The sequence below is a fragment of the Convolutriloba macropyga genome, chromosome 6 (genome assembly GCF_964194025.1).
Source record: "Convolutriloba macropyga chromosome 6, txConMacr16.3, whole genome shotgun sequence".
NCBI classification, from domain to species: domain Eukaryota; kingdom Metazoa; phylum Xenacoelomorpha; order Acoela; family Convolutidae; genus Convolutriloba; species Convolutriloba macropyga.
In genome coordinates, this window is record NC_134473.1 from 40,674,673 (window position 1) to 40,692,907 (window position 18,235).

General features: G+C 37.1%; 2 protein-coding genes across 2 annotated transcripts; both read left to right on the forward strand.

Moving 5' to 3' along the window:
- The first annotated feature begins 206 nt into the window (after positions 1 to 206).
- LOC142340985 (uncharacterized) lies at positions 207 to 3,264 on the forward strand. Its single transcript, XM_075391788.1, has 3 exons — positions 207 to 503; positions 1,502 to 1,681; positions 2,857 to 3,264. The coding sequence occupies exons 1-3, from the start codon at positions 311 to 313 to the stop codon at positions 3,057 to 3,059; spliced, it is 576 nt and encodes a 191-aa protein (XP_075247903.1). The 5' UTR covers positions 207 to 310; the 3' UTR covers positions 3,060 to 3,264.
- A 10,173-nt stretch (positions 3,265 to 13,437) lies between these two features.
- LOC142341313 (uncharacterized) lies at positions 13,438 to 14,244 on the forward strand. The gene has a single exon (XM_075392237.1). The coding sequence runs from the start codon at positions 13,438 to 13,440 to the stop codon at positions 14,242 to 14,244; it is 807 nt and encodes a 268-aa protein (XP_075248352.1).
- Positions 14,245 to 18,235: the final 3,991 nt, after the last annotated feature.

The window sequence follows — 18,235 nt, forward strand, 5'->3', positions numbered from 1 at the left end:
AGAAAACCTCTAAAATTAGTGTTAGATTCCAAAAAATTGAAAGTGCGCTAATAAAAAAAGCAATCAAGAATCTCATATTAGCTGTCACTTTCTCTCACTTGAAGCGTAATACTGAATACTTTGTCACACAATTATTTAAATTTCTTGATAATTTTTGAAGAAGATTGTCGTCACGAAAGTGAGTCGGTGTTGTATATATCAAATACGTCAAACAGATAGAATCGCATGCGAAAAAAATTGGACTATGAGCAACTTTTACGCTTTTTAACAAAACTCTTACAAACAATATACAACTGCTCTCTACTAAAAAATGAAAGACAACAAAATACAGTATCTCTTCATTCTGTTTCTTCAGTCGATTGTGTTCACCTTGATTGCTTTGGGACATGGACACGAAATGTGGCAGAGTGGGCGTGAAAGTGTCCTTGGGTCTGAAACTGTCCGGGCACATGGAGGAATTTGGGTAAAGTGTGACGTCACAGAATCTGGTTGCTCCTTTTTGGGTAATGTGCACTTTCAAGATAAATTCAAGAACTTTCTACTTATCGAGTTCATTGCAAAAAATTATTCAATTAGTTGAGGAAATAGATCGTTATTTTCCTCTATTTTTTTGTGAAATATCTCATGTAATTTAAACGTTCTTTATTCTGAGTTAATTTTTAAAGTCATAGCGTTGGCCAGTTTGTAATTAGCATCATAGACGCATACGCATTTAATTAAACTACGTTGAAGTGCTTTATATTGCTTAAAATGCGGAAGTTCATATCCATCTTGGTTTCCTTACTAACACTTCAAGAAAATTTCAAAACTGAACGCAATGGGTTCCTCGAGATCCGTTTTATTTGGAAATTAGATAACATTTCAGTTTTTGCACTTTTTGATAGGCTTATGAACTCAATTTTTTCTGTTTGCTATTGGTGATTGTATATTTTGCGGCCAAATATATTTGACGTAGGCCCAGGATTGTATGTTTGGCCTACAGATGATGTTGTCTTAAACGGGTGCTCTTTATGTTTAGGTTTTACTTTTGCACAATTTAAAGAAAAAACGATCCGCAGTAAATTTTCTTGCACAGAAAGTTTTTTTGCTGAGCATAATTTTTGACGCTTTTTCTAGGAAAATTTTGACTATATAAGACAAAAAATTTTCCGCGCTGGTTTCTCATTTTTCAAATTTTTATCTGTAAATTCTTTGTGAATTTTTGCCAGTGCTTCAAATTCTCATTATTTGTGTATTTTAATTGTCTACATAATTTCTTATTTGAATTTACACTTGTACTTCAAATTCGTCCCACTTGGAGTTGCGCAATGGCCAGATACATATTTTTGATCTATTTTTGTTTCATTCTGCCTAGACGATTAACATTTCTACAAATTGTTGCATCTTTGCTTCTGCGTTCAAGAGACGTCTTTGAGCGTTTAATTAGTCCAAGTCTTGTTCTAGGCCCTCAAAGCGTGTTTTGTCACAAAATTTGAAATCTCATTAAACTTATAATCTTCAGAAGAGGACGACATGAGCGACAACAAAGACTGGATCAAAGTGAACTGTGCCAGAGCCTTCCTGTTGCTTGCAAATATCCTGGGGTTGGTGGAAGTACTGCTCTGTGCACTCACTGCTGCTGAGGTGTTTGAGAAAGCTTCCAAGATTTTCATACCTCATGTTGTTCTGATGGTTATTGAAGGTGGGTTTGAGATCTTTTCAGATTGAAACTGAAGTCAGAATGACTAAGTTTTTGAATTAAATATTTTTTTTGGTTTTCGAAGTTTGTCAGTGATACTCCATAGATTTTTCCACAATTTTGTTCCTCCTTTGGATCAGTATCCCATTGCATCTCAGTTCTGAATAATACCCCTATTCAATTCTGTCTTTTACTTTAAGCACAGGTCTGGTATTGACGCTTGAGAGGCATTTCATAGTAAAATTCATGTTACATAATGAGATTTTCGCCTGGATAAATCACGATTCGGGTGGTTTTCGTGCTCGATTACGACGGCTCTTGAATCTTGTCACCCTCCACTTGGGTTCTGCTTTTTTGACTCGGATGATAACAATCCAGATTGAGGTCCAAGACCAAAGCAACCCCTGATTAGACCGTGCAAGACTAAAGGGACCAATGATCAAACTCGACCCAGACAAGTGCTCAAACTTTTGGGCAACAAAAGACCAGACTCAACTAATACCACTGTAGAAATTGCCGGACCAATTCCAGTCCACTGTGCATATTTTTGTGCATATTTTTGTGCATATTAGTGAGTTTGCATATTTTTGTGCAAAAGAGATTTTGTAATTCGATCGCAATTTCAGCCTGAAGATGGTATAATCAGATTTTCAAGAGCGCAGGGTGTATGCGGTCACTGAAAACCAAATTCAACATTCTGATATAAAACTGATGGAAGTGAACACTATAGTGAAATCTCAATCTTCAAGCGTATTGACGGTTTCACCGGATGTTCAGTGTTTTCTACTGGTTTCTATCAATTTCTATGCTTTGAGATAAAAGCCCTTATCATGCTCCTCGACGTATCGCTAAAAATTCAAAAGCTATTTTTGGAAACTTTTTTCTGAACTTCTTAGCGAACATATTAACTACCCGAATTTCCAACGCTGCTCTGTCTATTTTCAACAAAAATGGGTTCGTTTTTAAACTTAACAGATCAATCAACTTTCTCTAAAGTTCCCGGTTCTGATATTACCTTGTTACTATGTCCTTGTGAATAGTTAAAATTTTGTTTTTGCATTATATTAACCTTACTTTCAAGGAAAACGAAAGTTAAAATGTTATCTGGGTCAAGTTGTCTGAACTTGTCTGAATTTTTACTCCCAGGTAGATCTTATTTTGAATATGTCTTGTTTCAGAGCTGTTTGCCGTGTTAGGTGCCATATTGGCAACAGAGGCTTTTGGAATCTTAAAAGACAGAGCGGCGCTGAATGCTGGATGGTCACTTGTGTGCTTGTGGATTGGTTGCTTCTCTCTTCTCCCTATCATTGTGATTCCACTTGGCAACTGTTCCAAAGGATCAAGTGGCCATGATGATACTGTCCAACTGGTGGTCGATTAAACTCAGTGAACTTTGACTGAGAAAAGTTGTATTGTCATTCAGTGCCAATTAATTCAGACTTAGTTTCAAGCAAAAAAAAACTATTCGCATAAGAACTACGATGTATCGGTAGTCTAAGCTCAGAAAACATGCATGAATTTATGTAATTTCACCACTACCAGGCGATAAAGGTTTTTTCACCGCATTCACCGCCTGATTTATGTAATTTCACCGCATTCATCGCCTGATTTATGTAATTTCACCGCATTCACCGCTTATCTTACATAATTTTGCGTTGAATGGCGGTGACACCTCGACTCGGGTGTGTTCAAGTTGTTTGTTCTGCTCCTCGTGGATGACTTTGGAAAAAAGATAACCTTTCATATTGCAAACACTCAGTCTTAAATCATTTTTTATAGGTACAGTTAAACTCAAGAAAAGCATGAACATTGCTGATGATTAAACTACCGCCAAAAACCCGAGAGTTACTCTTTCCCGAAAACATCTGACAAGAAGTCGCAACTAAATAACAGCAACCAAAAATCTGAATAGAATACTTCAGCAGGACCCTAAATAGACTTTTGTTAGTTGAGTTGTTTATGTAAAATTTTTGTTCGAAAAGCAAAAAAAACGCAACAATGCTTTCTTGAGAGACTAAAATCAAAAAACGTTATTCTGGCGTTTTAATGAAAACTTTTTAATAAATCCAAAAAACCTATTGATTGGCTCTCCTGAGTTTGTTAGAACACACGATTCAAAGTCGGTTTATCGACTTTGCATTTTAGCAAAGAAGCAACTTGAATTTAGCAAAATTTCAACTTTGACTTTAAAAATACAAAAAATACGTTTTCTTGACATTTTGTTATAAACAATTAGTAGATCTAAGAAAGCCTATTCATTGAGCCCCCTCAGTTTCTTTTAAGGCAAGCTTCAAAATTAGTATTTCGATTTTGCATTTGGTAAAAAGGCAACATAAATTTGGCAAAATTGCTTCTTTCACTAAAATAAAACTTAAAAACTTTTTCCAACGTTTTGGTTAAAAGATTTATTAGATCCATGAAAACCTATTGATCGCATCCCTTCATTGTATTTCAAAACAAGCTGATAATGAATTTAATCAATATTGCAAAACTGCAAAGAAGCAACAGAAAAGTGGCAAAATTGCTTCTCTGACATATAGAAATCAAAACACAGTTTTCTAACGTTTATTTAAATCATCAGTCGAATTTTTAGAAAGACCTATTGGATCAGCCTCCTCCATTTATTTCAAGACAAACTGAGAACTTATTTAATCATTCTGCAAAATCGTGAAGAGCGGAGAGAAAAGTTCCAAAAACTTTCTTCAAAAAAACCTAAAAGAATTTGTTCATTCTTCGACCTCAATTGAATACTACTAGCCGCGAGCCTATTTAATGGGTTAATATGTATTCTTAAGAACACCAGATAATTACTTTTTTGTGTATACTATGAGCCACGTGCCTAGTTAATGGGGTCGTATGTACTGAAAACAACTTCTCAAAACGACGAAAAGAAGAAAATTAGCAACTCTCTTTTCTTTAGCTCAAAAGCAAGAAAATCAAAAGCTCGAAATAATTCCCCACTTAAGTTCGCTCACTCAAATGATCTCTTTTTGTTGCAAAACTCAAACGTCTCTTCCATTTTGTCCGCGGTCTCAGAAGTTGCCGAAAGGAGTCCCCTTGCCCTTTTCAGTCTCAGTAGTCACCAAATAGAAGAAGAGAGCATTTTTGGTGTCAGCAGTTACCATAGTAGATGAACTTCAAAACTTAGTGTCAGCAGTTACTAGAGCGGAAGGAATATTCAAAGTAAGGAAGTCGAAAATTTTCGCTCTGGCCCTTAGGCAACATGAGCTACATCCACCCCCTTTGATGTTATTACCCTTACAGTATTTTCATTTCCAATTATACAGTTTCAAGCATATCAGATCAAACGACCATCAAGATGATCTTCAATCTCTGCCCTCTTTCTTGGAGCTTGTTCCCAATGACCTTGGGAACTCAAGAAAAGCAAGAGCATTGCTGATGATTAAACTACCTCCAAAAAGTGAGAGTTACTCTTTGCCGAAAACATCTGATAAGAAGTCGCAACTAAATAAGAGCAGCCAAAAGTCTAGAATATATGTTTCATTTCATAATTTGGACACCTACCTCAGTGATTAAGAAAACCTAGTGCACCTTCTGGAACGGATTTTTTTTTTAAAAACAAAGAGTGTGAAGTGACCTCAACCCCCCCCCAAGACAAAGAAACCGAACCAAGATTGTGCCTCATCAAGATTGTGCCTAACTAAAAGGCGTACCTGACCACAAGTTACCTAGTTGCACAACACAACATCTGCGTTTGATGAGAATTCAATGGGTTCTTAGACCAAGACTCAGCAATCAGGACGAAGACAATCAGCAGAAAAGCCCCCAAGACGATTTTTTTGGTCTCAGACGTCACCAAAGACGAGGAGAATTTTTTCAAGGGTTCCAGACGTCAGCCCATCAATAAGACCTGACTTTTCTTTGGTTGCAGACGTCACCAAGTGATGATCGCCCGAGGTACCAGACGTCAACTCAGAAGTCCCCTTCCCTGTAAGTCGTATCCAAAAAAAATTGAAGTTTTTTTTTGCGACAAGAAATCTCAAAAAAACAGAAAATTTTCCCCCAACGAGCTTGATTTGTGGATGATTTATGGAAGTGGATGTTTTATGAAAGAAATAGCCCTGAGAAACTATATGTTGCACTTAGCAAAAGAAATACACACAAATTGCACGAAAAAACTTTATAGCGTTTTTTTGCATCGGAAAAATTTAAAAACATTTATGAAAGTAGTTTTGTCGCAAAAAATCTACATGACAGTAAAATTACTAGTTGAATAGAACACTTCAGTTGGACTTAAATTGACTTTTTTAATTCAGTTGTTTATGCAAAATTTTTGTTCGCAAAGCGAAAAAATCGCAAAAATGTTTTCTTGAGAGACTAAAATTAAAAAAAGTTATTCTGACGTTTCAATGAAAATTTTTTAATAAATCCGAAAAACCTATTGATTGGCCCTCCTGGGTTTGATAGAAAACAAGCTTCACAGTCAGTTTATCGACTTCGTATTTTAGCAAAGAAGCAACTTGAATTTAGCAAAATTTTAATTTTGACTCAAAAATTCAAAAACCGTTTTCTTGACATTTTGTTATAAACAATTAGTAGATCTAAGAAAGCCTATTCATTGAGCCCCTCAGTTTGTTTTAAAACAAGTTTCAGAATCAGTATTTCGGTTTTGCATTTGGAAAAGAGGCAATATAAAATTGGCAAAACTGCTTCTTTCATTCAAAAAAAATTTAATAACGTTTTCCAACGTTTTTGTTAAAACATTTATTAGATCCAAGAAAACCTATTGATCGCATCCCTTCATTTCATTTCAAAACAAGCCGATAAATAATTTTTATCAATTTTGCAAAACTGCAAAGAAGTAACAGAAAAGTGGCAAAATTGCTTCTCTGACTCATAGAAATCAAAACTCAGTTTTTCTAACATTTATTTAAACCATCAATCGAGTTTTTAAAAAGACCTATTGGATCAGCCTCCTCCGATTAGTACAAGACAAACTGAGAACTTATTTAATCATTCTGCAAAATCGTGAAGAGCGGAGAGAGAAGTTCCAAAAACACTTCTTCAAAAAAAACTAAAAGAATTTGCGCATTCTTTGACCTTAATTGAATACTACTAGCCAAGAGCCTATTTAATGGGTTAATATGTATTCTTACCAACACCAGAAAATCACTTTTTTGTGCATACTTTTAGCCACGTGCCTAGTTATGGGGGTGGTAAGTACTGAAAACAACTTCTCAAAAAAACGACAAAAAGAAGAAAATTAGGAACTCTCTTTTCTTTAGCGCAAAAGCAAGGAAACCAAAAGCTCGAAATAATTCCCCACTTAAGTTTGCTCACTCAAATGATCTCTTTGAGTTGCAAAACTCAAAAGTCTCTTCCATTTTCTCCGGGATCTCGGAAGTTGCCGAAAGAAGTCACCTTGCCCCTTTTCGGTTTCGGTCTCAGTAGTCACCAGATAGAATAAGAGAGCAGTAGTTACCTTAGTGAATGAACTTCAAATCTTAGTGTCAGCGGTTACTTGAGCGAAAGGAACATTCAAAGTAAAGATTTCGAAAATTTGGAAAATAAAACAAGAAGCAAGCAGTTCAACTTATAGGGAATGAAATTCATCTTCAGCACAAGTCGATTTGTCTTAACTGCCTGTCTGTAGCTCACGCTGCCTATTCGCACCGCATTAAAAAACATTTAAAATTTTCCATCACAGGTTCTAAGCAGTAGCAATCTCTAAGCATTTGTTATTCCTTTTCGAAAAATGTGTTTGTACTTGTAAAAGTTTGTAACAAAAATCTTTCAAGAGCCATACACTTAATCTACTAAAGAGAAAGTTTTGATTTTCTTAAGTTTAGCAATTAATCGGTTGTGTTTATTGTATTGACGAAATAAGCGCGCCCAAAAAGTTTTTTAGAGGTAAAACTAGCTAAATTTAGCACAACAAAAAAAAAGGATTCTATTTTTTCAGAAAAGTTGCATCAAAATTTTGAACAACAAAAAACTGGATTAGGCTCACAGTGCCATAAAAATCGTTTTTCAACTTTGAAATTTGCATCGCTCTGGTTTCGAAGCCGTTTCACCTCTTCGTACTAAAAAGACCAACAAGAGCAAGATGACAAAGAAGAACAGTCAAAGTTTTCAGTACGCGTTAAACAAATTCAAAATTGCAGATCTGAGTTTGAAAATCAAGCGCAAGCTGGACGTCTGAAAAACTGCAATTGATCAGCAAAAGAATTGCAGATCACTCACCTTGCACATCAATAAAGCAAAAGCAAATGTTGACTAGCTGAAAACAACACTTGATGCTGTGTTAAAAGAAAGTCCGAACTCCAGTAGCATCATCTGTCATAGAACAATATTCAAATTTTCTGTCACGTCTAGAAAAATTTGAACACGAAATTGACAGCTTAGATGACGATGGATTACTCAGCCAATCTTCAACTAGGATACGCAATGATGTCAGCGTAACAACTCATACGACTTCCAGATGTCCAACCTCACGGAGATGCTCATAATCAATGAACGAGATTCCAGAAGCAAGCAACCCAGAACGTTCATCATTTTCCAACAAAACACCAACTTTACCACCAAGACCGGAGAAACCATCCCTGTTTTGGTCTGAATGCCACAGCAACAAACCAAACCAATGTTGTCAAATTTTTTAAATGGCAACAACGAGAATCCCCTGACTTTTATTCAGGTCAATTAACATCGATAACACAGTTGAATCCAAATCAGAAGTAAAAAAACACGGATAAAAATTTTGCAAAACCCGAGACGACCGTCGCAAAAACTCCCGATTGTTTTTCTCTCAGTGATACAACGTTATCTGCTGTTGATAATTTTACAGTCAGACAGCAGCAGCTTAAAGCAGCAATGATTCAAAGCAGCCGCTTAGTTTTGTAGGCACGCAAAAAAAATTTCAAAACCTTTTTCCTCAGAAAAACCATAATAATCAGTTTCAGTCAGAAAACATGCTATCTGAGTTCTTTGAGATATTGCCGAAGAACGGTTTCAGACGAAAACGTTTCAACCAAAGAGCGTGGGTTGTTCCAAGTACCAAGGAGCACTTAATCCCCGCTCGATGAATCCCAGTTCTGTCAAATATTACAGTCAAGAAAATAGACAGAATCTAGATTTTGATCTGCAACAGACAAAAGAACCATTTGAACTGAGTAACACGATGTCAAACTTTAATCATTTCTTTGAAAATTCCTGCCAAAACGCAAACAATTTTCAAACTTCTAACATAACTTCTTTACCATTGCATAATGGACAGGAATTGCAAAAAAACAGAGAATAAAGTTTTACCTGGAAGCTTTACTCAATTCCAGCCACAGTCACAAATCAAAAACGTTGGCATTGAGCCTCTCAATGCATTCGGTGTTCAACAAACCGCCTGTTCAGTAACAATAACTGATAGTGTTCCCATTGCTTCTTCAATCTCAACTTTTCCGCCACAAGCACTGCCTTCAGTAGAGCAAAATCCCGCGCCACAATTACCACGTTCACATCATTTTTCCAGCGTATTACCTCCACTATCAAATGAAAGATTCAAACAACCCTCAGTTGAAATCAATTCTTTACTGTGGGCCTCAAACACAGCTCCATATTGGCAGAAACCAACAAGTAAACACTCAATCAAGTTACCATCTCTTACAGTTCAAAACCTAAATGCCAACCCATTGAAGTACCACAAGTGAATAAAAAAGTTTTTTGCCTAGTAAATAACAACACCAGTATTACTGACACACATCGAATCAACTAATTGCAAAATGCAGTTACTGGCAAAGCAAAAGATGTCATCCAAGCGTGTTCGTGTGATCCTGCTTATTAGATCACAGCTTTAAACGAAATCATGTCATTTTTTGGTGATCCTACAGTAGTGGTGAACGCCTTCATAAATCAATGGAAAACTGGAAATCAACTAATGACTATGACAAGCAAAACATTGTAGCCTTTGCTTTGTTCTTGAAACGTTTAGTGCAAACTTTCCAATACCTGGGATACACTGCGGACCTACAGAGCTCAACACTTATGGAGAAAGCCAAAGAAAAAGCACTGCATAACATCCTCCCTAGATGGACAGAGCACACAGTTACATCAATCGAAACACCAGCCACTTTAGTTGAATTTCAGAAATGGTTGGAAGTTCAAGCACATGTGTGCGATAAGATACGCCGCAAAAACGTCCAGCAAAATAACCTTCGTAGAAACAATTTTATTAATTCTGGGAACTTGAACAACAGCGATAATTACGCGAGAAATTTAGGTATCCAAAGATCAGGCTTTCCAGCACAGCCAGCTAACCGAAATCAGTGAACAAAAGTAAGCAGTAGCGGTATTGTGAAACCACCTAGCGCTCCACTTTTCCCACTCCAAAAGAACGCAAATGAGCAAAAGCATTCTTGCGAAAAATGTCGAGGAAACCATATACTAGCGACCTGTCCCGATTACCAAAAATGCAGCCCAAGCCAGCGATTTGACATTGTAAGCAAGAACAATCTTTGCTCGAACTGTTTGAGCCCTGCCAAAGACCTGCCAAACATGCAGCGGATACCACCTCACAACTCTGCATGACGCTGGTAAAATTATCAAGCGTCCCCCAGCTGCTTTTGCCACCAGCCATTCCACAATTACAAATGTTACCAACCAGGAAAATCAGCCAGTCATACAGCATTGTGAACCAGGAAGTAACAGCAACGTTAGCGTCTCATCCAAAACACAAAAGAGCCGCTACGACAGTCTTTTGCAGACAAAAATTAGAATGAATTTCATCAATTCCAACCAAAATTTTTGCTTGAATCATCTACAGTCTACACCAAAAGAATGGTTCGAACTTATCCCAGTATCTTTTCTGAACGGCAAGGAAGCTTTCGATACGTACGCTCTGATTGATCCCAGAAGCCAATTTACTTTCATACTTGACAAAATCTCAGTTACTTGCTCTTCCATGCGAAGATCAAGAAGCCACTACGCTTGAGTATCTTAACACAGAGCATGATATGCCACATTGAAAAATTTCTTAACAAGTGACGGTTACACCCTACAAAAAATTGGATCAAAAATTTCAAATTACAACCACTTATAGCACTCTTTTAGCATCAGCTCATACATTTGAACTCAACCAGCTTTGCGATGCATTCAAAGAATTGCGTCACATCCACTTCCCAGAAAGAGCTGAAGGCAAAATTGGTGCCCTTTTGGGAATAAACACTTTTGCTTTCACACATCCAGTTGAAGTCATCCCGGCAACTATAAACCAGCCATTTGGCGTAAAGACAAGGCCTGGATGGACCCTAGCTGGAGAATTTGAAAGAGCACAAAAGCAACCCAAAAAGTGATCTCACCAGCAGAAACAGTACAAGTTCCACGTATCACGACAAAGCTCCGACGATCAGCCCCTCGATGAGTTGCTTGAGCAATTCTGGAAAATCGAAGCCGAAGAAAGTCAACCCGAGAGTGAATCTACAAATCCCGTTGATGAAGAAGCACTTGAGGTACCAAATTGGACTACCTTGGAAAAAACATTGAGAATTGAAAATAATTATTTCGCAGCTCTCAGTCAGCTGAAAAGTCTTCAGAAACGACTCAGTACTGACATCCAATTGAAAGAGCTGTATGAGCAAACTCTCACAACAGATCTTCAAAAATTTTATGTCAAGCCAGCTGAAATTCAGCAGGCAGCCAGAATTCGAGAAAATTTGGTATTTGCCGCATCACTCTGTGGTTAATCCATACAAGCGCGGAAAAGTGCGCAGAGTAGCAAATGTTTCGGCCAAGTTTAGAGGTCAATCTTTGAACTCCAGTTTGATAACAGGACCAGATTTGCCGAGCAACTTGGCAGGAATTCTTCTGAGACTTTGTGAAAACCAGTTGCCATTGTCTCTGATATCCAAGCCATGTTCATGCAGATAGCAAAAAGGCATGAGGACCAATCTGCAATACGCTTTATCTGGCCCAATGAAGAGATGGTTAACCAATACCAGTTCACCAGATTAATTTTTGGAGCAACTTGCTCCCCATTTTGTGCATTTTTCGTGCTGAACCGTTGCGCAGAAGATAATGCAATTGAATTCCAAAAAGCAGTTAATGCAATAAAAAACCATTTTATATGGACGACTATATCTATTCTTTGCCGTCTATAGAAGAAACAGCTGAAACCATTAACCGGACTGAAAGTCGCTTTCATAAAGGTGGCTTTCGCTCGACAAAATTTGTGTCAAACAAACAAGAAACCCTAAGGTTCATTGGGCAAGAATATCGTGATGAACTGATAGAGATCAATAGAGTCCTCGGTCAAAAATTGGATACCAGAACTGACTGTTTTCTTATGAAGACTTTATAACAATTTCCCCAAATGCAAGTCAGTATACACCATGAAAATGTTCAGCTTAGTATCAACCATTTTCGACCCCCTATGAATTTTGTCTCCGCTAACAATTAGAATCAAAATGCTTTTACAATAAATCGGGAAGCTAGGCAAGAAGTGGGATGAACTACTTCCCGCAGAACTACATTCCAACCTACAAAAATTGCTCGATAGTTACTTTGCAATGCCTGATATCAAAATCCCCAGATGGTTGAACACCTCAACGAATCAGGAAAATAATCACCAGCTCCATGTCTTTGTTGACGGCTCAACAGTCGCATTGGCAGCAGTTGCTTACATTTGCTCCCAAAAGAGGACGAAATCTTTGAAACATCTTTTCTGCTTGGAAAATGCAAAGTTGCACCAATTAAAAAAAGTTATTGTGCAAAAATTAAAACTCGAAGCAGCCGTTTTAGGTACACGCTTCTGCACCTTGATACAAGCCGAAACGACAAAATTGAAAAAGTCTACTTGTGGACCGATAGTCGTGTTGTCTTGTAATGGATCAGCTCAACTAAGAAACAAAACGTTTTTGTCTCGAATTGACTCGAAGAAACTAAGAGAAAAACTACAACTGATGAGTGGAATCTTGTCCCAACTAATTTTAATCCAGCCGACCAAGAAAAGCGTGGCCTTGAGCCATCAGAAATCACCCCGAAATGGCTTGCAGCACCACAAATTTGCAAGACATTGAAAGTTCTTGGAAAGATATGAAAAAGATCCGTGGGTGCCGTAAACAGAAATACAAAAATACCAATCAAACCTGTTCTAGACGCGAACCGCTTTTCAAAATGGAATAAGCTAGTTTAAACTTTGCAATGTCTTCAGTTTGGTTTACAGAGCGAAGAAGAACCGTTCTAACAAAAGTCAATACACTAAAGATGATGTTTGTTTATCTCAAAATTTTCTGCTAAAGTTGTCTCAAAACAATGCTTTCTCTTCAACAATCAACGATTTAAAAAGAACACAAAAGTTAGACGCCAAGAGCAAATTAAGAAACTTGAATCCAATAACTGACCAAAACGGACTCCTACGATCAAGTGGCCGTCTTCTGTTGGCTCCAACAGAATTGGATATCGAAAAATGTCCAATAATCTTAGACGCAAAGGAAAAGATTGCTAGACTATACCTTGAACATGCTCATAGAATTCGTGCTCATCAAGCAACGAAACCGGTCAAAGCAATCGTACAACAACGTTACTACGTCATCGGACAGCGAAAAATACTCTTATCAATAAAATACCGATGTGTTCTGTGTCGCCGTTTTGACGCTCAGAATATACAACCAATATTGGCCCCCACTTCTTGCATTCCGCTTCCCCACAGAAGAAACCAAATTTCCGTTCGCCAACACACGACTGGACTTTTTTGGCCCGTTTTTTATTGAAGACAAACAAAATAAAATCGAGAAACATTATGAACTTATTTTTACATGCCTCGTTACGCGAGCAGTCCATTTGGAAACACGTCCAGATTTAAATACACCTTCCGCAATGCATATCAACGCTTCACCTGCCGAAGATGCCAACCTTTTTTGTTGTACAGCGATAACGGAAAAAAAACATTTGTCGGCGCCTCCGAAGAGCTGAAGAAGTCGGTTAAGGCTTTAGACAAAGACAAGATTTATAAAGTCCTAGCAGCAGTCAAAACCACATGGAAATTTAACCCACCGTGCTACCCTCATTTCGGTGGCGTGTGGGAGCGATTGATTAAGAGCGCCAAAAGGACACTTTTGACCATTCTAGGATCTAAGCGTCTCTCCTTCGACATCTTTGAGACAATAACGGTTGAAGTTGAAGCAATCCTGAGTTCCAGACCCTTGACAAACGTTGCCGATCAGCCTGAAAACGAAGAACCACTCACTCCTAACCAATCCCTGATTCAACGCCCGTACAGTTCCCTGCCAGCCGGAAAATTTGGAGATCAACAGCCAGCTAGTTTCAAGACTTGGAAGCGCGTTCAGCAGTTGATGAACCACTTGTTACGGCGTTTGGTCAAGGAGTACCTGCCGACATTACTCAAGAGACTTAAATGGACAGACAACAACCAGCCTCCTCTGAAAGTTGGATATGTTGTGTGGGTACTCAAAGACTTGATGCCGAGAGGAATTTGGCCCCTTGGAAGAGTTGTGGAAACATCCACTGGACGAGACGGTGATGTAGGAGTTGCTAAAGTAAAGACGGCTTACGGCTCGTTCGTGCGTCCGGTTGCCGGTCTCGCACGGGTTTTTTCTCCGTAGTTTTTTAATTCGCATTTTCGCTCCGGCACTTAGGCAACATGAGCTATATCCACCCCCTTTGATGTTAATTACCCTTACAGTATTTTCATTTCCAATTATATAGGTTCAAGCATATCAGATCAAACGACAATCAAGATGATCTTCAACCCCTGCCTTCCTTCTTGGAGCATATTCCCAATGACCTTGGAAACTCAAGAAAAGCATGAACAATGCTGATGATTAAATTACCGCCAAAAACCTGAGAGTTACTCTTTCCCGAAAACAACTGATAAGAGGTCACAACTAAATAAGAGCAACCAAAAGTCAAGAATTTATGTTTCATTACAGGTAACAACAAGCAAACTTAGTTCAAATGGTTTCAAAACTAGATTTATCACTACCATCCGCTATTGGAGGTTGTGTAATTTCCCGAAAATAATAAAGAGTTTTCTTCACTATAATTCGATGTTCGAATACAAGGATTTTGCGTGATAGAAGTAATTAATTTCCGTGAGCTTATTTACTTGATCACAGTAACTAACTTCAATCCAGTCGAGATGCGATTTTTAAGGAAAACCTTTAAATGTGCTGAAATTCTGCCGGGAATATGCTGAATTTGTTGATGAATTGTTTTTAACTTTCTGAATGTACTGATTAAAAATATTTTCAGCTATTGTCAACTTATTTCTGACAATAGTTCAGCAGATTTTTCAGCACATTTCTTACATAATTGAAGCACATTCAACGCTTTTCCTAAAAATTCACAACTCGAGAATGTTAAAACTAGTTACTGCAATCAAGTAAATAAGCTCACCGAAGTTAGTTACTCCTATCATGCAAACTCCTTGTATCAACTCCGAATTATAAAGAAGAAAACTCTTCATTATTATCGGGAAATTGCAAAATCTCCAATAGCTGATGCTTATGATAATTCTAGTTTTGAAGTGATTTGAACTATGTTTGCGCGCAGCTTATTAATCAACACGTTCCCTACATAAATAAAACACTAAACAAATCTTGGCACAAATTTTACATATTTTCAGCACTTTGGAAAGCAGAAATGTTTCCCAAATCAGCGCTATCAACATATTCCCTTAAACAAATTCCAGCCTGTTTTCTTACGAAATCCAACAAACCTTTCAACACTCTCCTTACATAAATTCAATAGAATAAAATTTCCGCAGAATTCCTACACAGTTTTAGGGAAAAAAGAACTTCAGCGCTTTCAACATACATAAAATTATACGGCACTTTTTTTGCTCGCTATTAGTTATAACTTAATCACCACGCACGCTCATTCAAGTGCTGCAATTCTGAAGAACCACTAACCAATCAAAAATCAAAGTACGCCAATATGTTTTTGTGAAAGCGAACATGTGAAAATCGTCCCAATTTCATCATGGCCAAAAGAAGGAAGACAATTCAACTTAATCTACCTAGTTCCATTCAAACAAGTATTGTGGCAATATACTTCAAAACGGCTTCACACTAGGAGCTGACAGACTTCTTAAGTCTTTTGGCAGTTTTGCGTTTTGGCATTTTTGATGTTTTGCGATATCTCTTTTAAGTTGGACTAATCTCTTGCTACTTTGTTTAGTCTTGCTCCGGTGCTGCTCTTGCAGGTAGAGAAGCAGAAAGAATTTTAAATATTCAGGATTCGCAACAAGCAGACCTATGAGAATACTTTTGCTTGACCCATGAACCGAACATGAACAAGCGCTGAAATGCGCTGAGCAGTTTTTAATCTTGCGACAAGCGCTGAAAATCATGCATAACCGTTGTCTTGACAAGTGCTGAAATTATGTAAATATGTTGAAAATTCGGAAAATTAAGTTGATATTCGTGTAAAATTTATATGCTGAAAAATATTTTCTTTCAGCGGCTGCCAGCGTTTTTCAAACCTTAAATATAGTATAGGTACTTTTGGTGACTTTAATAGGATCCATCTTTATTAAGAGCGCTCTCACGAGATACACTAAGGACAAACTATATGAACTATGTGTGATTTTGTTAAATATTCTCAATCTGGACACGCAGTGATTTTTGTATTGTATCTATGGATAGAAGATACAATCGATGTCAACACTTAGTACCCAATTCCATTTCACAATTCCATTGTACCCAATGCCAATATACCCAATACCAAATCCAATGCATCTTTATATTGCCATTTGATAATCCAATTACAAATCCTATTACACGTATGTTTTAAAATACTTAATGGACATGGCCCGTGAGACTTGCTATGAAAATATCACAACCGAACATGTGATTGAAATATCCGCTTCAATATGTTAAAACATACGTGCAATACCGACTGCTAATTCTTATTCGGATTTTTGAAGGAAATTTTCAAAGCACATTGGGAATAATGGCATTAAGTTTAATAGGCATTGAGTACAATGGTATTTGGTAAGTTTTCATAAAACAAAATCATTCATCGAAGGCTGTCCTCATTTTTTTTAACTATAAAATTTAGAATTAACCTTTGTAAATTGCTTTCGGTGTCATTTTTTTTTCGAAACATAGTGGCCAAACTGGGGCCTCACAATCAACCGAAATAAACCGTCTGGAGTTGACTTAGACCACTTAGTTACTTAATAGTAAAATTTTTATTATGAACTGATCGATATAGTATATCAAATTCGCCAAGAATTTTTTGTGAAATTAACCGATTGATGAGAGTAACCAATTGGAAATTTTGAATCATTTATATTGTCTTATAAAAAGTTAGTTCTGGCTCAAAATTTAGGGCGCAAATGCATAAAATGGCTTATAGGCTTAAAATTTTTGAGGCTCGGTTATGAAGTTACCCAACTATTTGAGGTAAGTGTTTGTCAACAAGAATTGTTTTGCTTCCTATTGGCGCTCTATTGAACAATGGGTAAATCTTTTTTATGGATTCTTTGTTTCAATAAACTTCTTGACTGTTTGTCTGTTAGCTCATATTTCTTATGAACATTTTTTTCATAAACGATTCACTTCTGCTTCTTTTCAAAACCTGGTACAGCAACAATAAGGTTCGTTATGGCGTAGGGTTTTGCATAGGGTTTTATACTTCTAAGGACAGTATTTTTAATATCGGCAATATGTTTTAAAGCAATGTATTTTTGTTATGAGGCAAAAAATTTCATTTTTGAGAATGCATTAATAGATCGCTTTTACATGCTCAAACCTGCCTGGAAAATGCTGACAACATTCGCGTGTCGCGTTGACAAAACTTTCAAATTTTTCTTAACCAATTTCCACGCTTATCGTAGGGCTACTTCAATGCGAAGAGCCGTTAGCCAAAAAAAATGAATATAGTGACGGAGTATTACCGCTGTCATTGTAGCGATGGTTCTCCCAACCGCTTGTCACAACAAAAGCTTTATGCCGCTCAGTTTGTTTTAGCAATTTCAAACCTGTCCGGGTCTTTTGTTTCTGCCATTTGTGTTCTAACTGTATTTTTGTATATGCATTAAAGTTTCATCGAATTGGACTCAGTTCACTACTGACCACACGATATCAAATCTCTTTTTTCTATACAAATTCAAACCAATAGTGATCCAAATCGAAGACAAAACTATATGTCTAAGACCTGTCTCTGCAAAAGAATTAAGTTGCGTGGTGTTGCTCTTTGTACTCATGAGTTGAAATACTTGAAGCTTTGGTTTGCAACAGTCGAATTTCAGCTCAAGTAATTCCTAGATGCAGGACACAATTACAAATAGTTCACTGCTCAAGAATAATTTTCAAAACAATATGCAGCAACAATTTACTGTCTCATAATTTTTAATGGCCAAGATACAGTAACACGTTATTTATTGCTCAAAAGTGTGTTTTTGCAATAAGTTGCTGAATTATAAGTTAAAAGACGTTTTCTGCGGCTGCAGTAATTTATTCTTCTTTCTTTTATCAAGTTATCATAATTGTAACTGTACCTAAAATTCAAACGGGGACTATTACTACGACCAAATAGTTGCGATGGCAGCAGGTTGTGCATAAAAATGAGGAAATAATGCCAAAGATT

Excerpts from the sequence above, each read along its gene's own strand:
- LOC142341313 (XM_075392237.1), top strand. The coding sequence starts at position 13,438 with ATGCCTCGTTACGCGAGCAGTCCATTTGGAAACACGTCCAGATTTAAA.
- LOC142340985 (XM_075391788.1), top strand. The coding sequence starts at position 311 with ATGAAAGACAACAAAATACAGTATCTCTTCATTCTGTTTCTTCAGTCG. Across the intron at positions 504-1,501 it reads ATCTGGTTGCTCCTTTTTGG|AAGAGGACGACATGAGCGAC; the intron begins GTAATGTGCACT and ends TATAATCTTCAG. Across the intron at positions 1,682-2,856 it reads TGTTCTGATGGTTATTGAAG|AGCTGTTTGCCGTGTTAGGT; the intron begins GTGGGTTTGAGA and ends GTCTTGTTTCAG.